General features: G+C 41.3%; 1 protein-coding gene across 4 annotated transcripts in view; it reads right to left on the bottom strand.

The window, feature by feature from the left end:
- Positions 1 to 512: 512 nt before the first annotated feature.
- The window catches only part of LOC115139358 (CD2-associated protein-like), a 116302-nt gene continuing 94495 nt past the window's right edge, over positions 513 to 22319 (bottom strand). For all 4 annotated transcript variants that reach the window (XM_029676632.2, XM_029676633.2, XM_029676635.2 and 1 more), the window contains 7 exons: positions 16122 to 16266; positions 15529 to 15638; positions 11864 to 11976; positions 11342 to 11425; positions 6325 to 6584; positions 5880 to 5943; positions 513 to 3001 (listed from right to left, as the gene is read on the bottom strand). In XM_029676632.2, coding sequence (XP_029532492.2) covers positions 2960 to 3001; positions 5880 to 5943; positions 6325 to 6584; positions 11342 to 11425; positions 11864 to 11976; positions 15529 to 15638; positions 16122 to 16266 — 818 coding nt within the window. In that variant the 3' untranslated portion in view covers positions 513 to 2959. The remainder of the gene's footprint in view (positions 3002 to 5879; positions 5944 to 6324; positions 6585 to 11341; positions 11426 to 11863; positions 11977 to 15528; positions 15639 to 16121; positions 16267 to 22319) is intronic.

The following is a 22319-nucleotide window of genomic DNA, read 5'->3' as shown; positions in this document are numbered from 1 at the left end:
GTGCTTCAATAAAGTACTGAGTAAAAGGTCTGAATATTTATGTAAATGTCATTTCAGTTTATTTTGAATACATTTGACATTTTCTAAAAACCTGTTTTCGCTTCGTCATTATGGGATATTGTATGTAGATTGATGAGGGAAAAAAAAACAATTGAATCAATCTTAGAATAAGGCTGTAACAAAATGTGGAACGAAATCAAGGGGTCTGAATACTTTTCGAATGCACTGTATAAAGTCAGCTCTGATTCATCCTAGACAGGAGAGCTACTATATGCTTCCAAGATAGACTCCCTTGCTCTAATAGCATGTGGACCTATCAATTCAGCTCTGTGTCAATATTCTCTGCTGCTTCCATTTACTGATGAGTAAACATGTCCTCTGGCTTTACCAAGACATGAAAAGGACTCCCCGTGAGGGTGTGCTGTACCTACGAAAGACGAGATCAAGCTCAACCAGGACAAAATCACATAACACAATAACAAATGATTATAAAATAACCTGGTACTCATGAGTGTAAATAAAGATATTTATTCATTTAGGAAATAAAATCTAATTTCATGCAATTTCACAGCACATGTAAACAAGATCACTTGAAGATGTTAAATGTGCACATATTTCCTATTTTCTTTGCATCAAATAATGGAATGTACAGTAATTAAGCCAAATAACCGTTACATGGATAGCCTTTTCTTTATATATACATACTGTATATACCTTTGCATGATTATCTCTTTAGTCAACCTCAACTTAGAATGTAGCCATGCGAAACATGGGGGGATGGAAACGAGACATTACAGATTCTTATTGCTTTAGGGATCAGCATGTCAACAAGGCCAAACACACTTACAAACCTAAAATCCAACCTCAGACACACACACAGGCTCTCAGGCTTCCTTCCATGCATATACACATGGACACACAGCCCGTGATCAGGAATGCTTTCTTTTAAGGGATAAGATAAGCCTGAGGATAGTACACAGCTTGGTGTACTCTTGTGAAGGACAACATATTTCCTGGATAAGACATTTTGTGAGATCAGTATATATATATATATATATATTTATCAAAACTTTGAAATAACACATATGGAATCATGTAGTAACCAAAAGTATTAAACAAATCAAAATACATTTTAGATTCCTCAAAGTAAAAGGCAAGGGGTGACAACTTTGAAGAATCTAAAATCTATTTTGATTTGTTTAATACTTTTGGTTACTACATGATTCCATATGTGTTATTTCATAGTTTTGATGTCTTCACTATTATTCTACAATATAGCAAAAATAAAGAAAAACCCTGGAATGAGTAGGTGTGTCCAAACTTTGATTGGTACTATATACTCAAAATGTAAAGCAATAATTCACTTGCTAAAATATAATATGCAGAAGGATGCAGACAGAAGGCCATCCATAGTGTTCAGGAGGATCTGGAGTCGAGGCAAACATCCTTCTGATCATCATGGTTAAGTAACACGTTAAGAATCATCAAATTGCTGCATAAAATAGATGCAACCGATGCTTTTTTATCAAAGGCGATTTCTTTCATGATTTGTCTGAGCGGTACACAGAATGTATACCATCAAAAACACCTTGTGTGAACTCCTTCCAGGAGTTCACCCTGCTCACGCTAATGTTGGGTCCATCTTTAAGGCTTTCAACTTAAACTCTAGCAGGGTGTCGGAGTCCTCCAATACCATTCGACAGTCACAACAGATGTTTCAATGACAAACAGTGGTGTTGGCGGTGCATAAGTAAGGTGCAGAGCTTAACCATTCTGTATGAAGTAGATCTCTTTCCATTCAGCCTCTCACTTACAGTACTGAGAAATGGCAGAGATACTGTGTACTGTCCAGTTAACCTCCACGCTCCATGTTTGTACTTGGTCAAAGCATAAAGACATGTGACACATTCAGGACAACATGGAAACAGACGCACAAAAGGTCACTGCTATACAGGACTTCAGGTCTCACCTGGGAGGATGGAAAGAGATTGCTCACTCTTTAAAGTACACGTGGCTTTCCTTTACAGAGAAAGAGTAGGAGAGAGCTGCATATGGTTCATAAAAGAGGGGTCAGAGCATTTGGCGTACAGGAGAACAACAATCAATGAGTAAGCCACAATCTTTACAGTGGCATGAAATAAAATATAGTTTTAGCCCGTAAATCACTGGTGCTCTTTTCAAGTATGGCTATTATTGGCTGTATTTGATGGTACTAAATATAGGATCTATATTATACACCTGTACAATGACTCTAATTGCTCTTTCTGGGAGAACCTTCTCACATAAATTGTTCAAGAGAAAAACGGCCCTCTGTGTAAGCACATCGTCAGTAGACTTAAAAAAATATATATCATGCAGCAAGCCTAAACCTTTTGATAAATGTAAGCTACCAATATTAACACTAAGATTTTTTTAACAGGCACAATAGTGATACCCTGGATAGGAATGTTAGGAAAAAAGAAAAGAAAATCTCCCTAATGCCAAAGCAATGGAATACAACACCGCCATAGCAACCGACAAATCACAATATCATTCATTATGATCTAAAGATGCTAACATGGATACTTAAAATCAACTACTTGGAAGTCGTAAAAAATAAGAAAACAAACGCTAATAAAAACTATCGCTTCATACAGAATCAGTAGTAGTATTGAGAGCAATCCTCACACATTCCCATAGAGAATGCCAGTCCAGCACAGTAGAAAGGCCTCAATCATTTGTGTTGGCAAAACAAAACAGAAACTAGAATGTAACAAAAAAACATATACATCCGTATTTAATTACACCTTTATATAACTAGAAAACCTTCATGTGCAAAAATGTAAATCTTACAAATGTGGAATGGGTTGATATCTAAAAGGATTATAGGAATGCCATCGTCCCCCTCCTGAGTCTCTGCCCAGCGGGGTCAGGGAAAGACAGATAGGTGACTGATGTTCCAGGCTGATTGGGTCAGACTTCACGTCGACTGAACTGTCTTCTTTAATTTCTCTATTTCCATCTGAAAGGCAGGCAGGAACACACACAGTGTCAGATTTAACACATTTTCTCATGCGAAACCAGCATCAGATACAATTCTGATAACATCGTAGCCAACAGCCTCACATGGAAGTATGCATCAGCTCTTGAATTTAATAATGTATTATTTCCACTTGTGATGCAAATGAACCCATCCATAGCATAGCAGGGATTCTTCTGTCATTATAATCATTGGGTGGGCTGTGTAAGTGTTTTTTTTTGGTCGCCTAAGTGCAAACAGTGTAATTATTATTTAAAAAATATATGTAATTTCCAGGATGTAAAAAACGCTTTAAGTGTAGAAAAAAATAATGGACCTATATCTTTAAAAAAATAATATCATCTTTGAGAACAAACAACCAAAGTAAAAGCTAGACAGTTCGGAAGAACTTAAAATTCTAAAAACAAATTTAGCAGAATTGATTTTGGTATTATGTTTGAGTATAAAAAACACAGCATTAGTAATGGCAAAATGCATAGAATTGCAGGAAACTAGTTTTAAAACGGCAATGCGCTCTCTTAGCGCCATGGCAGAATATGTAGAGTCATAGGAAATTAGCTTTAATACTTCAACATTTTCTCTCAGCTGCATGGCATAATTTGTAGAATTGCAGGATATTCGCTTTAAAACGGCTGCACAGAGCTATGATCAATGACAGGAATAATATAATTCAATCATGAGTCACCACTAGGGTTGCAAAGCAATAGTATATTACTGGAAACTTTCAAATTTTGCTAGTAAACTAGCAGAATTTTGGTAACTTTCAAGGAATATATGGAATGATCACATGACATCTAGAGGCTTTTTTGGGTACTTCAGATTATCACAGGTGTCTAATTATCTTTGACCCTCTGTGTGGCCTTATCACATGTAAAATATATGAACAATTTTAAAATGTAAAAATAGAATGACAAATCTGTAAAATATTATCCTAAACAAACTGAATACCATTGGTGTTTAGTATGAGGGTTTCAACATGACATATCCTTTAAAAAAAAAATTCACACTTATTTATTTGACTGTCAATATGTTTTTGTTGTAAATGTTTTGGGGACAAACTGGTGGCAGTTTGAAGAGTTGCCGAGCTAAATAAATTGGAAGAGTTGCCGAGCTAAATAAATTGGAAGAGTTGCCGAGCTAAATAAATTGGAAGAGTTGCCGAGCTAAATAAATTGGAAGAGTTGCCGAGCTAAATAAATTGGAAGAGTTGCCGAGCTAAATAAATTGGAAGAGTTGCCGAGCTAAATAAATTGGAAGAGTTGCCGAGCTAAATAAATTGGAAGAGTTGCCGAGCTAAATAAATTGGAAGAGTTGCCGAGCTAAATAAATTGGAAGAGTTGCCGAGCTAAATAAATTGGAAGAGTTGCCGAGCTAAATAAATTGGAAGAGTTGCCGAGCTAAATAAATTGGAAGAGTTGCCGAGCTAAATAAATTGGAAGAGTTGCCGAGCTAAATAAATTGGAAGAGTTGCCGAGCTAAATAAATTGGAAGAGTTGCCGAGCTAAATAAATTGGAAGAGTTGCCGAGCTAAATAAATTGGAAGAGTTGCCGAGCTAGCTAAATTGGAAGAGTTGCCGAGCTAGCTAAATTGGAAGAGTTGCCGAGCTAGCTAAATTGGAAGAGTTGCCGAGCTAGCTAAATTGGAAGAGTTGCCGAGCTAGCTAAATTGGAAGAGTTGCCGAGCTAGCTAAATTGGAAGAGTTGCCGAGCTAGCTAAATTGGAAGAGTTGCCTAAATTGGAAGCTAGCTAAATTGGAAGAGTTGCCGAGCTAGCTAAATTGGAAGAGTTGCCGAGCTAGCTAAATTGGAAGAGTTGCCGAGCTAGCTAAATTGGAAGAGTTGCCGAGCTAGCTAAATTGGAAGAGTTGCCGAGCTAGCTAAATTGGAAGAGTTGCCGAGCTAAATTGGAAGAGTTGCCGAGCTAAATTGGAAGAATTGCCGAGCTATTTGAAAATAATGCCACCGTTTTCTCTTGAACCATATGGTCTAGCCACTCGAAACCCAATATGGACACTGATATAAAAAAAAAATGTAATACTATATATATGAATACATGTAAAAGTTATGCAAGTATAAATTATCAAAATTACAGGAGATTCCAGTAACTCTGCAATCCTAGTCACCACAACCAATCATTACTGTGAGGCTGTGGCACACTGACCCACAGCATGCCTTCTAATTAATAATTTCATGCTGACCGTCATTTGAATACTAATAGGCAGGTTGACTGACGATGGCAGAAATTTGCAACGATATGAACATCTCTTGCATTCAGAGAAAAGCTCTCACTCAGACGTAAATGGAATACAAAGATATGAGAGAGAGAGCGAAAGAAACAAAGGGAAAGAGGGAGAACAGGAAAGAGATTGGGGGGAAAAAAATCAATAAGACAAAAATTAAGGAAGAAAGCTATGGATTATTTCTGAATGAATGCAGACAGATACTTTAGTTCCCAGTCTTAAATAAGACCTCTGCAGTGCTTCTGTAAATCAACATGTGGACGCAGCAACAGGGGATTGAGGTAGGAGGGAGGGGAGGGCAGAGAATCTTTAGCGGGGTAGATGTGTGTATGCTTGGGGCCCAGAAGGGGGTCTACACAGGCCTGCCTCCCTTCACTGCTCCTGGGGAAAAGGATGGACAAAGTTGTGGTAGGCTGGGTCTCTCCCTGGGTAGTGCCAAGTAGGGCCATAAAGCATCCCGCAGTGTGTGTGCGTGTGTACTCGGCATGGGTGTGTTCAATAGTACTGTGTGTTCATACCTCTCACTCTCTCCAGCCCATCTCTCACCATCTGACTGGACCCGTCAGGCTAACACACTGTGACAAGCTGTGATGTAAAGATGGACATGGTGATCAATTTACCTGCAGGGCCACTCGTTTCAACTTCTCCTCATCCAGCTCGCTTCTTAGCTCTGCCATCTCTCTCCTGCAAAGCAATGCCAAAAGACGTTCACATCAGTGCTTGCCTGGCTAGCATCTGCTCAACGATAAGATCACATCACATCAGCTCTGTCCGAACAGGCTTCACTCACAAGTTCTAACAGTGACTCGTCTATACCTCCCTAGAAACAAGCCATAGGGCACTATATAAAATATTATTCTGAAAAAGGTACACAAAGAAAAATTGTTGACTGATATTTCTTGCTAGCTTTGATAATGATGAAGCTAAAGGATCTTAACAATGCAACATTTGCTTGGAAAAAAGGGCTTGACTGCAAAAACGACGCACTATCCCTTTAAAGTCAGAGTTTGAGCGCAATACGTAGGAACTGAACAACATCATCTAAGGAAAGTGGTAGTTAGTTACATTTGCTGCGTCTTGAGGAGCTCCACAGACAGCAGCAGTTCTTTCATCTGGGATTGGAGGTCCTCCAGCTCAGACCTCTGCTCCTCTGGCTCTGCCCTGGGCTTGGGCTCTGTGCCGGGGCCTGGGCTGTGGCTTCGGCTGAAGCTAGGGCTGGGGCTTCTGCAGCCAGGGAACGACACCAGGTAGGCTTTTGACCCCTCCGACAGGGATGGGCTGGGCTTATGTACAGGAGACTGGGAGTGTGAGCTGTGCATGGAAGGCTGTGGACACCAGACACATACTGTTAGCTGGACAGGGGGATCCTAAATATTCTTGCCCTGGCTGTGACACTCCTTTAAGCTTTCTGAATGATTTTGACTAATTAAAAGTCTTTGCTCAAAATGAATCAAGTCAATGTTTCTGGTCATAACATACATTAGTCTTTAGCCACGAGACATCACTGCATAGGAGGGAGCTACAGTAGCCATTTTAATCACGCTGTTGTTGAGCATTATTGTACCTACCGATGCTGCGGAACATTTAGATTGAACACAATTCATTCCATGTGTTTCCTTATGAAGTTATGTCAGGGGTGCTTTAATACTGTGATCTTCAACCTCCCATTGCCTGGGGATATGGTTTTCATTTATTTATTTTTGTCAGAGGGTCAACATCTTTAATTCAACCTATAGGAGTTCTGAGCCCACAGTAATGGGGCTTGATGTGCAGGGATTATTCACTCGATTTGAGTGGTACTGATAAACAACGGGTCTGGTGGGTCCTTTGAAAGGGCCTCCAGTGGGGCTGGTCTCCTCACACAGACCATCACAAGGGCTCTTATTGCTCCCAAATCATGATATCTCCACTGTGAAGTTTCCCCACAACATCCAGCCCATGGTCTGTCAGACAATAATACAAGGTGTGCCTTAATGTGGACGATAAGATGGGACGTGAAGCACATACAACATCTCTCATCTCCTCAATGCAATTATAGTGAAAGCCGCATGCTAACTGGAAGGTGACAATTAGCAGCCTGTGTTTAATGGGTTGGTGTGAGTCTGGGAATAACAGGATGAAGACAGCATGCCTTTACTATAGAGAGCCCTGGGGATTTGTACGGTCTGTGGAGAAAGGAGAGGTTCTAGAATGACCATTCTAATGGCATGGTTGTTAGCATGGAGGTGGAGGGCGTTGTACTCCCCTCAGTCTCCCGCTGAGCATCTGGGGAAACACTAACAAGACAAACACCACGTGGATGGAAACGAAGTCTTCATTAGAAAAGTGAGGATGCGCTTCATCTCGCATCTGCTGGACAACTAGCTAAGTTATTAACAGAGTGTCCCAGTGTGACTGTAGCCTAGCCTCCTGTGCTAATGAGAACCACCTGCCTTACACTGGACCTAAGTGTGTGTGTAGGAATGCAAGAGAATGGTTTAGTGAATGTGTGCGAATATATGCGTTAGACTCAAATCAAGTGTTATTTTTCACATGAGCCAAATACAACGGGTGAAAACCAAAAATTCAATAAATGGGGCTATATACAGTACCAGATAAATGTGTTTGAGGTACACTATATATACAAAAGTATGAGGACACACCTTTAAATTAGTTGATTCAGCTATTTCAGTCACACCTGCTGCTGACAGGTGTATAAATCAAGCATGCAATCTCCATTAGAAAACACTGGCAGTAGAATGCCCTTACTGAAGAGCTCAGTGACATTCAACATGGCACCATTATAGGATGCCTTTTCAACAAGTCAGTTCATCAAATTTCTGCCCTGCTAGAGCTTCCCCGGTCAACTGTAAGTGCGGTTACTGTGAAGTGGAAACGTCTAGGAGCGACAACGGCTCAGCCGCGAAGTGGTAGGCAACACAAGTTCACAGAATGGGACCGCCATGTGGTAAAGCGCATAGCGTGTAAAAATCTTCTGTCCTCTGTTGCAACACTCACTACCGAGTTCCAAACTGCCTCTGGAAGCGAAGTCAGCATAAGAACTGTTTGTCGGGAGCTTCATGAAATGGGTTTCCATGGCCGAGTAGCCGCATACAAGCCTATGATCAGCATGTGCAATGCAAAGCGTTGGCTGGAGTGGTGTAAATCTCACCGCCACTGGACTCTGGAGCACAGGAAATGTGTTCTCTGGAGTGATTAATCATGCTTCACCATCTGGCAGTCCAATGGACGAATCAGGGTTTGGCGGATGCCAGGAGAATGCTACCTGCGAGAATACATAGTGCCAACTGTAAAGTTTGTTGGAGGTGGAATAATGGTCTGGGGTCGTTTTTCATGGTTTGGGCCCCTTAGTTCCAGTGAAAGAAAATCGTAACGCTACAGCATACAATGACATTCTAGAAAACTCAGTGCTTCAAACTTTGTGGTAACAGTTTGGGGAAGGCCCTTTTCTGTTTCAGCATAATTTTTTATTTATTTAACCTTTACTTAACTAGGCAGGTCCGTTAAGAACAAATTCGTATTTACAATGACGACGTAGTGTACATGACAACGCCCCCAGTGCACAAAGTGAGGTCCATACAGAAATGGTTTGTCGAGATCGGTGTGGAAGAACTGCACAGAGCCCTGACCTAAACCCCATCAAACACTGTTGGGATGAATTGGAACGCCGACTGAGAGCCAGGCCTAATTGCACATCATCAGTGCCCGACCTCACTAATGCTCGTGGCTGAATCGGAGCAAGTGCTTCAACCCCGCAGAAATGTTCCTACATCTATTCCCAGAAGAGTGGAGGCTATAGCAACAAAGGGGGGGGACCAACTCCATTTTAATGCCCATGATTTTGGAACGAGATGTTAACCGTGCAGGTGTCCACATACTTTTGGTTATTTAGTGTACATATGTACATGAAGGCAGGCTAAACTGTACAGTGTAAAAGTGAGTGTAATGTGTGTGTTTGTGTTGCGTCGGTATGCGTGTTTGTAGTGTATGTATGTTGGTTTTGTGTGGGAGTGTCAATGTAGTGTGAGAGTGAGTGATTATATGGTGTGTATATATAGTCTAGTGCAGTGGTCGCCGAGGCATTCCACCAAGGCATTACTCGTTTTTTATTCATTTTGTGATTCTTGCGGTAGGTTCACTTGATTCCGCAGCCCTAGCGCCGGGAAGCCAAAATGTTCCCATTTTGAGTCATTTCATGTGTCTGAAGGTAGAACCCCGCCTACTCGGCAGTCCCAGAGAGCAAATCAAGTTCACCTAAAGGCCAACCGCTGACCAATCCGATAGCTCAGATCATCGTGTCTGCACAGTTTCCTTGAGCCATAGATGTAAAAAGAAGCATCTAGCGCACAGCAATGTTAATACTGTGATGTGTCCAAACTTTTAAAACCATGACTAGAGAGAGACTCAACGAATACAACAAAGTGCTGCAGTTTTTATGAGTAAGTTAATGTTGAAGTTATTCAGCACTGTCAACACCTTGTTCAACACATTTATATTGTATAAGCATTAAAATGCGCGTTCTCCCTACTTCCACTCACGCTACAACCAGCACTGCAGCTGCAATGAATGAGTATAGCAGTGTTTCGATAAGCTTGTGTTGTTATTATTAGCAGCTTGTCTCATTTTGTATATAGAGTAATATTAAACTTCATCTGGACATCGGATTAATAACATGAATTGGTGCATGAGGCAGAAATAACAAAATGTGACTTGAGTTTCACCATCAGCTGGAGGACTGTCCCCCACTTCTCACCGCTGCCCTCTCCCTCCCCTCAGACTGACCATCAGATGCAGGACATCAGTCCAGTAAAATAAAAAAGCTAATTATGCTCACTCAGCTGTGTTTTACAAGTAATACAATACATGATCTATTACTAGTATGATCATACCAATTTAAAAAAAAGTTTTTATTTCAAAATGGTCTGAGAAGAACATTGGCAGGGCAATTCAACATAGCCAATATGCAGTGATAATGTATTAGCCATATAGCCTACTACAAAACCTAATTTCTAAGTAAGTGTTTTTAATAGGTTAATGTTGAATAGGCTTAGGTTTTTGAAGTCATGTTTAAAAAAAATCTGAGCGGTATATCTCGACATGCATTTTGACTCAGAGATCTTGATTTAAAAAAGGTTGGTGACCACTGGTCTAGTGAGTGTGCGTAGAGTCAGTGCAGGTAGTTCAGGTTATTATGGCTATTTAGCGGTCTAATACCTTGGGGGTAGAAGCTGTCTCTGAGCTTGTTGGTCCGAGAGCCGATGCTCAGGTACCATTTGTCGGATGGTAGCAGAGTGAACAATCTATAGCATGGATGGATGGAGTCTTTGGCAGATTTTCGGGCCTTTTTCCGACACCGCCTTATATAGAGATCCTGGATGACAGTGAACATGGCCCCAGTGACGTACTGGGCTGTCGGCACCACCCTCTGTAGGGCTTTGCGGTCAAGGTCGGTGCATTTGGCATACCAAGCGGTAATGCAGCCAGTCGAGATGCTCTCGATGGTGCGGTTGTAGAACACTGAGGATCTGATGGCCTATGCTAAATCTTTTCAGCCTACTGAGTGGGTGTGTATGGACCATGTTAAGTCCTTAGTGATGTGGACGCCACAACACTGTTGTGTGTACGCCAGGCTTGCGACTGTGCTGTACTGGAGGGATCAGGGTTCATCAAGATAAGAGGACATATTAGTGAGGGATTTCTCAGAGGCTCTGAGAGAGGTCTCAAAGACATATCTATGACTTAACTAAAAACCACAAGATGGTTGCAGGCCATTTTCCATGGGATGTATTAGTTCATTTCTATAGTCAAACCTTAGACATATGCTTTGCTGTTCTTCTTTTGGGGTGTTGTGTCCTCTGTATGAATTCTCCACTGAGGGAAAACATTGGCTGAAGTGACTAACTTGCAGCATAGGATGCATTTGGGACAAATGACAAGTGTCTGAACTGAGATAGATCTAATGTACATTGATCCATACATACAAAATAGTTGTTTTGGAATGGTTATTGGTGTACCAAACAAACAAGTTCAATACAGGACAGACACTGACCAATACGATCAGACACGTCAATGTCATCGTTACCTTTCTTGGGTCTATCAACTTTGGTTTGGGTGCTTCCTCCTCGTCCAACTTTAAGGTTTTCTCCACGCTGATGTCCTTGTTTGGCTGAGAAGACAGAAAACAAATCACAACAGGTCTGCTCAGTTTATGACACACCTTGCCAGACACTGACTGAAACACTCTGGCTTGTCATGTTCCCCCGTTTCTAATGGAGAGCTTTCATATTCTCTTCAGGGAACTCAGTCAATCAAAGACAAATCGGAACGACCCGACAAGTCTCCTCTCAGCCCTTCAAGTAAGTCAAATGTCTTTTCAATTGGACGTTTACTACCCTGTTCCTATCTCACCCCAACCCATCATGAGGTGCAGATAAGGAATATGGTGATGTACATTTAATGTACAGAGAGGGCCTGCATGTGGAAATTCTGAGAGGAATTTGATGTCTCAATGTAATGTATGGAGCAAGATGAACACATGGCGTGTGGGTGTGCAGAGTTGTGTGTTCTCCGTAGCATGTTGATATTTCACGGTGTGTGTACTCACCGAGTGGCCTCCTCCAAACTGAGCGGGCAGCCTCCTGCCTGGCATCTTTGGCCTGTTAGCGGTGGGGTGAAACAGCTTCTCAGAGGTAGACGACAGATCAAAGCTCATCAGTTCTTCACAGAGGAAGAGAAAAAAAGATAACATTTTGGATAACCATTTTTTAAAGGAAAACGATTTTACACATTTTGTAATTAATTATAGGTCATATTTCATAGAAATATGGAAACACTGGACAGTTACTTTAAGACGGTCTTGAGAATTGTATACTTTGAAACATTGCCACACAGTATGACACCATCTTCATTCACTATAACACAAAGCCATCACTACAATCTAGGTAAGCACTATATAGCCCTATTTAAAGACTATAGACAGGATCTTAAGTAAGATTGCAGAACTCCCAGAGGAGTGAAGATGGAGGTAAAGGAGAATGAGGAGTGTGTTTCCGTGTTTGTCTTCATGCCCTGAGCCCATGGGGCTGATGACCTCTGGAGCTGAGAGCCATCATGGTTTTAGCAGCTATTTTGTCGCTTTTAGCGGTATGGCTCACAGACACGACTCCCTATCCTCCACACTGTCATTATTAGGCAGTGGGCCATAGCAAGCTATCTGTATTCGTTTTTTGGATGATTAAACTCTGTCGAGGGAAGAGCTGTTTTTTACGTAGTGTATATTTACATATTCTGAAAACATTTCCTTTTGTTGGCAATGCCAATTTGAGCTATTTTTTTCAAAACGTTTGTTCGCTAGCTGGACAGGCAAATACTGCTGAGTACTAAACTATAAACCAATCAAAACTTTGTACTGCAAGGTACTCTATACACTCTGGCCAGTTTATTAGGTACACCACCCGTTTCACAAAAATGGTTAACCCCTATAGACAGTGAGTCACGTGGCTGTGGCTAGCTATATGAAGCAGACAAGACAGGCATCAAGGCATTCAGTTACTGTTCAATTGAACATTAGAATGGGCAAAACGAGTGACCTATCAGCGTGGTATGCTCGTAGATGCTAAGCGTGCCAGTTGAGTATCTCAGAAATGGACAGTTTCTTGAGCTTTTCACGCACGACAGTGTCTATTGTTTACAGAGAATGGTGCGCCAAACAAAAAACATCCAGTCAGCGGAGGTCCTGTGGGCGAAAACAGTTTGATGAGAAGTCGAAGGAGAATGGCAAGAATCTGGCCACAAACAGGCAAATAACGGTGTGCAGAACAGCATCTCGGAAAGCACAACTCGTCGGTCCTTGTCACGAGTGGGCTATTGCAGCAGACAACCACACTGGGTTCCACTCCTATCAGGTAAAAACAAGAAGAAGCGGCTCCAGTGGGCACATGATCAACAACACTGGACAATTGAGGAGTGGAAAAACGTTGCCAGATTCATTGTTCTCGGCATCGGCCCCCCACCTACATTCTGAGAACTCGCCTCACCTAAACTCCCTCGTCTTCACCTTTCTGTCTCTCTCCATCCTTTACACTCTTCCTAAAAGCTCTTCTCTTAATGATTTTCCTATTTGTGATTGTCCATGGCGTGAAACGAGAGGATGTAAACAGAAGCAACCTCCCCTTTCCGTCTATCCTCTATCCTCCTTTATCCCTCAACCCAGGACACAAGCTGAAAAAAGATCTTTCCACGGGTTTAGAGGATTAAATCAACACATTAGCAACAACAACTCTAAAATATATATATATTTTTAAAGTAATTATGTATTTAATGGGCAAAGCTGTCCACATACCTAAGAGCATTTGGTAATGTGTCAAAGTACACCTGAATTGCTTTAAAAAGGAAGCAGTGACTGACATTAAACCCATGCGTTTCAGAGTTTAAATATGTCTCCATTTTCATCTGTGATAGAGAATCATTGTCAATCTACCGATATGCTTCAAAAGGGCAAACAAATCACAAAATACGCATAATGTTAGCAAAACTAAGTTCTTAATGAACACAAAAAGCGTATTGCACCTTTTAAAAGTTGGAGGCCAACATTTTAAATAATGTCCAAATAAGAATAACCCAAATGAAAACCGAATTATGAATAAGGGTTTTGAGCTCATTGCCCTCCCTTTAGGTCAGTGTTTTCTGCTCTTGGAGCCATTACTCCAACATCCTGTTGCAGCAGGAGGAGCAATCCCCAGTAGCTACTAGTACTCCACTTTCAAATTAATTAAGCACTTTGAACTATTTTGAGTTTAAAAAATTTAAAAAAATTAAAAAAGTTACTCCAGACAACCAATACTGTTATTTTTTTAAACCATAAAAAAAACTAATTTGGACATCATTGCACATCTTTGCATGCGCGATAGAACAGCATAGTATATACTGCAATGTTTTTATCCCCACCATGCTGGATGCTCCTCTCCTCAGTTTCATCAACAAAACAATAACAATAACAAAAGTGCTGGGGCGACCAGTGGCGCCCTTTCACCTTATACAGATTACAGCTTTTAAAAGGAGCTGTTTTTTACAACCAAACCTCGATTTTTATATAGAAGGTTGCAGACACCTTTTGTGATGTCACATGTTTTTAATTAAGAAACTTACTCCATGCAGCAAATCACATCATCAAATCAAATCACATCGTCATTCTTATTGTGTAGTATGGGGGCCTTGAAAAAACATCCTTTTAGAAACAGCCAAGCTCTCAGTATAGTGATTCAGGTCTTTAGATGTTGTACAGTAAACACAAAATTATGTAATTCGGAATTTTAAATGCAACGTTATATTCCCTTTTTGGTGACTCGAGCGGTTCCATTTTCAATGTAGCCTGCCGCTACAGGTAACTGCCAAGATAAAAGAAATGCAAACATAGTGTCTTAATAGGGCATTGGGCCACCACGAGCAACCAGAACTGCATCAATGCACCGTGGCATAGATTCTACAAGTGTCTGGAACTTCCTGTGTGGAAACACCCCATGCTTTCAATTGCAGTTGTCACGATACCATACAATACCTGATTTTCCTTGGCAAAAAGGCAAAACAGGCTAAACTCTTTGGTCCTTTAAAAAAAACGTACTGTTTGTAAAATATAGTGTGCTATAGCTTGGAAAAGAAACGTGTGATTCTGGGTGACAACATAAGGCTGTTTGTTTCCAACAATAGGACTGTTTTCCTCAGGAAATTTAGTCCACTTCATGTTTTTTTGTATTCCATAATTCTGGTATCGTGGCAACACGTGTAACCATGCCAGCCCAGGAACTCCACATCCGGCTTCTTTACCTGTGGGATCGTCTGATACCAGCCACCCGGACAGCTGATTAAACCAAGGAGTATTTCTGTATGTAATAAAGCCCTTTTGTGGGGAAAAACTCCTTCTGATTGGCTGGGCCTGGCTCCCCAGTGGGTGGGCCTATGCCCTCCAAGGCCCACCCAGGGTTGCACCCCTGCCCAGTCATGTAAAATCCATAGATTAGGGCCTACTTCATTTATTTAAAATTGACTGATTTCCTTATATGAAATGTAACTCAGTAAAATTGTTGAAATGGTTGCATGTTGCAATTATATTTTTGTTCAGTATAATAATGTTATCATGGAGCTTTATAATTGTGGAAGTGAAGTGTATATGTTCGGGACCCCAAATGACCGTTTCACTGCATGTCTTGTTCAAGGTCTTAATGCTCAGAATGTCCTCAAAATAAAAGTTCACTTCAGCAGAGCCATACATACCCATGTCAAGGGCTTTGTCCCCCCAGTCACCGGACAGCGTTTTTGTTTTAGTGGGTAATGTTGGCTCAATGTCAGACTTTGGTCGCGTGGAAGGCACCTCTCCATTGTGCCTGTAGAGGGGGGGAAACCAACATCAGTAACAGTAGTACCATTAGTAATTGTTGTAAACAGTAGTGGTAGTGGTACAGTGAGACCATTTTATTCGCATATGTGCCTGATATTTTGCTATGCGACCTGGAATCTTTATTTAGGAGCACTAGTGCGCCTAGAAAAATAAAGGATTCTGGTTTTATTACCTGTAGATTTAGAAAATAGCATATTTCAGCGTGAATAAAATGTCTAAAGGCATGACAAACAAAGAAACTAAATACATTGGTTTGTTGGTGTTTATATTGGTTTATTAACATTATTATACAAACATCATTATGCAACATAGAGGCATGAGTCAGACTAGGCAATGTTGTCCTTCCTCAATGTGCAGTGTATATACCCAATATGTGACCCTAGACGGCTCACACATCGGCCGAATGGATGTTTGAACGGAGGGAGAGATGGTAGAAAAGAAAGACGGGCAGAAGTACGGGGAAACTTACTTGGACCCTGGGGAGGGTGCGAGAGGCTTGTCTGGTCGTTTTGGAGGGAGGCTGGCTGGTCTTCCCTTGCTTGGCGGGGGTAGGGGCTTCTTGGGGGGGACCAGAGGGGCAGTAGGCTTTGACACTTTGTGATCGGTCTTGTCACCTTGAGAGAGAGAGAGAGATTGATTCTGAATCAGCATGATCAAATATTTCTTATAGTTTTATGGCACGAAGCCAGAAAGGTTGATGGTTGTTTTAGGTGCCTTCATTTTTCATTCTCAGCAGCCAGGACATGTTAGCATCTGTCCCCAGGCATACTCCACAATAGCAGTAAAGTAGCCAACCCTTAATCTCATTAGGGAAATTCTTCATTCTTCAAAGAGAAATAAACAAACAATCCTGTGAAACATGTGTCATATGAATTGAGGCCGATTAGATAGGCCAAACAAGAAAAAGTGTACTTCTTTGATTTGAAAGGGGGAAAAAATAGCCATATATTTCTACTAGCTCTAGAGAGACAAGGGTCCCGGTGGCCCGGAGGTCATCATTGGAAAGGGGGGAACGCCACGGCGAAGGAACATTTTTCAGCCACCCTGAGGACTGCTAGTGACCGGACACGGCAAGTAATTTTTTTCTAATTTTGTGATACCAAAATTGGTAGATACAGTCTTGTCCCATTGCTGCAACTCCCCTTCGGGCTCAGGAGAGGCGAAGGTCAAGAGCCATGCGTCCTCCGAAACACGACCCTGCCAAGCCACACTGCTTCTTGACACAATGACCTTTTAACGCAGAAGCCAGCCACACCAATATGTCGGAGGAAACACTGTCCAGCTGGTGAATGAAAACGGCTTCCCGGCTGCCACAACGAGTCGCTGGAGTTTGATGGGACAAGGAAATCATGACCGGCCAAACCCTCCCCTAAGGACACAACTGAGCGCGTCCTTATCCAATTCAGAGGTTGGAAGAACTGTCCACATTTACTTTTCGTCAGCCAACAAAATAAGTAGGCCTAACAAACAGCAAAAGTACTAGCCTATGTCAATCTACTATCCTGCATAGAACAAAATATTCCAAACATTGTCTGGGACAGTTGTGGGATGCAATAGATCCCAAATTAATACAACCACTTGCATAAAAAAAAATATTCAAAAGCAAATGGGGCTGACGCAACAGATCAGAACATTTAGCTTAAATGCTTGATAAACTATTAGCCTATTTCTTAACATTGTAAGTGCAGTAAATACATGTTCCAAAATGCAATCAATTAGTGGGAAAACACCATTCTCAAAAATGACTGCAAATGCAAAGCTTTTATTATAAAAAGTACACTTTAATGGTGAAAATGATCTTCCCCAAACTTGAAACTCACGTATGCTAGTTAGGCGCTATACCCGTTGTAAAGCAGATTAATGTGCTTAATTATAAGAAGTTTTGGCCACTTTAGGTGTGAAACAATTCTTATAAAAGAAATATAGGCCTATGGGCTAGGCTAAATGCGGTGTGCGACTATGATTTGAAAAAGTCGAAAAAGAAAAAGGCATGTGCCGTTTCTTGCCTTTACTGCACCTTGGACATCATTCACAAGTGATACGCTAATAGTCACCCATCAGACTGTTCTTGATTTAATCTAGTCTTTACAAATACCAAATAATGTGCAATTTTTATTTTTATTTAGAATGGAACATTGTCATGCACATGTCTCGAAACATGGGCAGGGGGGAAAACAATACATGTCATCTATGCATTTAAATACCTAATGGAGGACACTTTTCACATAGTTCATTATCATGCCAGCCAGGTAAGCTGTTGTAAAGAGAACCAATGTGTTTAATATTAGGAAAGTTGAGAAATAAATATATAGTCAGCCTATAGAAGCTGATGGGATCCTCTTTTTAATAGAGAACATCAAAACTCTTGTTCTCTCATGCAATTGCATAGCTTATAGAAATGTTGCGCAACATGAGCTCATGGGCTCTCATTAAGTGTTTGATTAGATTTTCTAAGACATTTGAATTGATGTCAGAGTGATTAGAGGGACAATAGAGTGCTGAGTACCAGGCAGTTAACGAGTTTGGTAGGATACTAATGACCAGCAGCAGCATCAGAGCTTGGAGAAGCTAGTTACCGAGACTAAACGGTCACGTGGAATTTGACTGTGGTCATGACTCGTGACTGCCAGTGTGGCGGTAATACAGTCACCGTAACAGCCCTACCTGGAGCTACAATATATATATAAAAACTAAGGGTGCTTTGAGGATAAAACAAAAAGTAAACTTACATACATGAAAGAAACGTATTAATACAAATATTTAGGCTACATTTAGATTAGAGTCAATTACCAGACACTCTTAAACAAATCTAAATACATATGCCAAAACTGAAAATGATACCTAAAACATAGCCCAAAGTACAGGACATTTACATAAGAGTTAGTTGTATATTACAGTGCGTTCAGAAAGTATTCAGACCTCTTAACTGTTCCACATTTAGTTACATTACACAGTCTTATTCTAAAATGGATTAAATAAAACATTTCCCTCAATCTACACACAATACCCCATAGTGACAAAGCAAAAACAAGTCTTTAGAAATGTAGACAAATAGAAATGTTACTTACATAAATATTCAGATACTTTGCTATGAGACACGAAATTGAGCTGAATTCTGTTTCAATTGATCATCCCTGAGATGTTTCTACAACTTGATTGGAGTCTACCTGTGGTAAATCCAATTGATTGAATGTCTATATAAAGGTCCCACAGTTGACAGTGAATGTCAGAGCAAAAACCAAGCCATGAGGTCGAAGGAAATGTCCATAGTGCTCCGAGAAAAGGATTGCGTAGAGGCACAGATCTGGGGAAGGGTACATAAATATTTCTGCAACATTGAAGGTTGTGAAGAACACAGTGGCCTCCATTTTTAAATGAAAGAAGTTTGAAACCTCCAAGAGTCTTCCTAGAGCTGGCCGCCTGGCCAAACTGAGCAATCGGGAGAGAAGGGCCTTGGTCAGGGAGTTTTTCAGCGGCAGGGCCTGGGAGACTAGTCAGGATCGAGGGAAAGAAGAACAGAGCAAAGTACAGAGTGATCCTTGATGAAAACCTGATCCAGAGCGCTCATGATTCACCTTCCAACAGGACAACGACCCTAAGCATGCAGCCAAGACAACGCAGGAGTGGCTTCGGGATGAGTCTCAATTTCCTTGAGACCTGAAAATAGCTGTGCAGCAATGCTCCCCATCCAACCTGACAGAGCTTGAAAGGATGTGCATAGAATGGGAGAAACTCCCCAATACAGGTGTGCCAAGCTTGTAGCGTCATACCCAAGAAGACTCTATGCTGTAATCGCCGCCAAAGGTTCTTCAACAAAGTACTGAGTAAAGGGTCTGAATACTTATGTAAATGAGCTATTTCAGTTGTTTTTTGGGGGGTAAAAAAAACAAACAATTGAATCCATGTTAGAATAAGGCTGTAACGTAACAAAATGTGGAAAAAGTCAAGGGGTCTAAATACTTTACGAATGAACTGTATATATTAGGTCATGGTCTTCTGGGGCTCACAAAATCCGTCAGAAGAGAGGCCTTTGAGATGTCTTCACCAGATAGATCCACCTCCCTGGCTGTTCCCCCTCAACCAGTGACTCATTAGTGTCAACTAAATCACCGTATTAACAGCACACTCACAACACACGAACCTTTTGTCCTACATTCAATCTGACAACTGATAGTAAACAGCACCTTCAGCCATTTTATACAATTGAGTGTTCCACTCTGCATTCTCTCTCTCTCTCAATCATAGATTAGGCCACATGGAGTTAATTTATTTGATGAATACCCTGGAAGAATTATTAATTGTAAACGTGACCATCCCAGAGAAGGTTAATTGAGGTCAGGAAGCTGATTACCTACCGAGCTGTTTCCTGTTTGGACCCCAGGAAGAGTAGCCGCTGGGAATCCTTATGAATATAAAAAAAGAAATGCACGAGCACCTTTTCCACTCTTATCGATATTTGTTTTTAATTGCTAGGGACATTTGTTTTTAAATGCCAGGTAAATGTTAATGAGCGCATGCAAACATGTACTACTAAGACAGACAACACAGCTAATAAAGTTATGCAAGTATCTCAAAACGCAGCTTGCAGCACACACAAAAAAAAACATTTGACAGCAGGTATCTTATTACAGGAGGGGATTGTCTCTGCTGCTATTACCAACAAGCTTGATCTTGCAAGCTAACGTCAGGCACTAAGTTAATGTTAGCAAAACCCAGCTGGATATGCTATATGTATGTGGACACCTGCACCTCGAACACTTTGTTCCAAAATCATGTGCATTAATATAAAGCTGGTCCCCACTTTGCTGCTATAACAGCCTCCATTCTTCTGGGAAGGCTTTCCACTAAATGTTGGAACATTGCTGCGGGGACTTCCATTCAGGCCACAAGAGCATTATTGAGGTCAGGTGCTGATGTTAGGCAATAAGGACAGGCTCGCAGTCAGCGTTCCAATTCATCCCAAATGTGTTAGCTGGGGTTGAGGTCAGGGCTCTGTGCAGACCAGTCAAGTTCTTCCACACCGAACGACAAATCATTTCTGTATGGACCTCGCTTTGTGCACGGGGGCATTGTCATGCTGAAACAGGAAAGGGCCTTCCCCAAACTGTTGCCACAAAGTTGGAAGCACAGAATGGTCTAGAATGTCATTGCATGCTGCGGCGTCAAGATTTCCCGTCACTGGAACTAAAGGACCTAGCCCACACCATAAAAAACAGCCCCAAATCATTATTCCTCCTCCACCAAACCTTACAGTGGGCACTATGCAGTCGGGCAGGTAGTGTTCCCCTGATATTTCATTAAGTTCCCAACGAACAGTTCTTGTGCTGACGACGTTGCTTCCAGAGGCAGTTTGGAACTCGGTAGTGAGTGTTTTAACCAAGGACAGAAGATTTTTTACACGCTACAGCACTTGGCGGTCCCATTCTGTGAGATTGTGTGGACTTTCCACTTCACAACAACAGCACATAAAGTTGACCGGGGCAGCACTAGCAGGGCAGAAGTTAGACGAACTGACTTGTTGGAAAGGTGGCATCCTATGATGGTTCCATGTTGAAAGTCACTGAGCTCTCCAGTAAGGCCATTCAACTGCCGATGTTTATCTATGGAGATTGCATGGCAGTGTGCTCGATTTAATACAGCTGTCAGCAATGGGTGTGGCTGAAATAGCCAATTCCACTCATTTGAAGGGGAGACCACATACTTTTGTATACAGTGCCTTCGGAAAGTATTCAAACCTCTTGACTTGTTCCACATTTTGTTACGTTACAGCCTTATTAAAAAATGTATTAAATCATCACCCCCCCCCATCAATTTACACACAATACCCCATAATGACAAAGCAAAAACTTAAATATCACATATACATAAATATTCTGACCCAAAATTTAATTTTGGGATTTTTTGGAATTACAGTGCATTTGGAAAATATTCAGGCCCCTTGACTTTTTCCACATTTTTGTTACATTACAGCCTTATTCTAAAAGGGATTAAATAACCCCCCCCCTCATCAAACTACACACAATACCCCGTAATTATAAAGCAAACAGTTTTTTTCCCATATTTACAAATGTATTGAAAATACAAAACTAAAATATCACATTTGCACAGGTATTCAGACCCTTTACTCAGTACTTTGTTGAAACACCTGTGTCAGCTACTACAGCACCGAGTCTTCTTGGATATGACGCAACAAGCTTGGCACACCTGTATTTGGGGAGTTTCTCTTCTTTGCAGATCCTCTCAAGTTCTGTCAAGTTGGATGGGGAGTGTTGCTGCACAGCTATTTTCAGGTCTCCAGAAATGACAGATTGAGTTGAGGTACAGGCTCTGGCTTGGCCACTCAAGGACATTCAGAGACTTGTCCCGAAGCCACTCCTGCGTTGTCTTGGCTGTTTGCTTATGGGTTGTTTTCCTGTTGGAAGGTGAACCTTCGCCCCAGTCCGAGGTCTTGAGTACTCTGGAGCAGGATTTGATCTAGGATCTCTGTACTTTGCTCTGTTCATCTTTGTCTCAATCCTGACTAGTCTCCCAGTCCCTGCCGCTGAAAAACATCCCCACAGCATGATGCTGCCACCACCATGCTTCACCATAGGGATGTTGCTAGGTTTCCTCCAGACGTGACATTTGGCATTCAGACCAAATAGTTCAATATTGGTTTCATCAGACC

This window comes from Oncorhynchus nerka, linkage group LG13, assembly GCF_034236695.1.
Source record: "Oncorhynchus nerka isolate Pitt River linkage group LG13, Oner_Uvic_2.0, whole genome shotgun sequence".
NCBI classification, from domain to species: domain Eukaryota; kingdom Metazoa; phylum Chordata; class Actinopteri; order Salmoniformes; family Salmonidae; genus Oncorhynchus; species Oncorhynchus nerka.
This window is presented reverse-complemented; position numbering and strand designations above follow the sequence as displayed.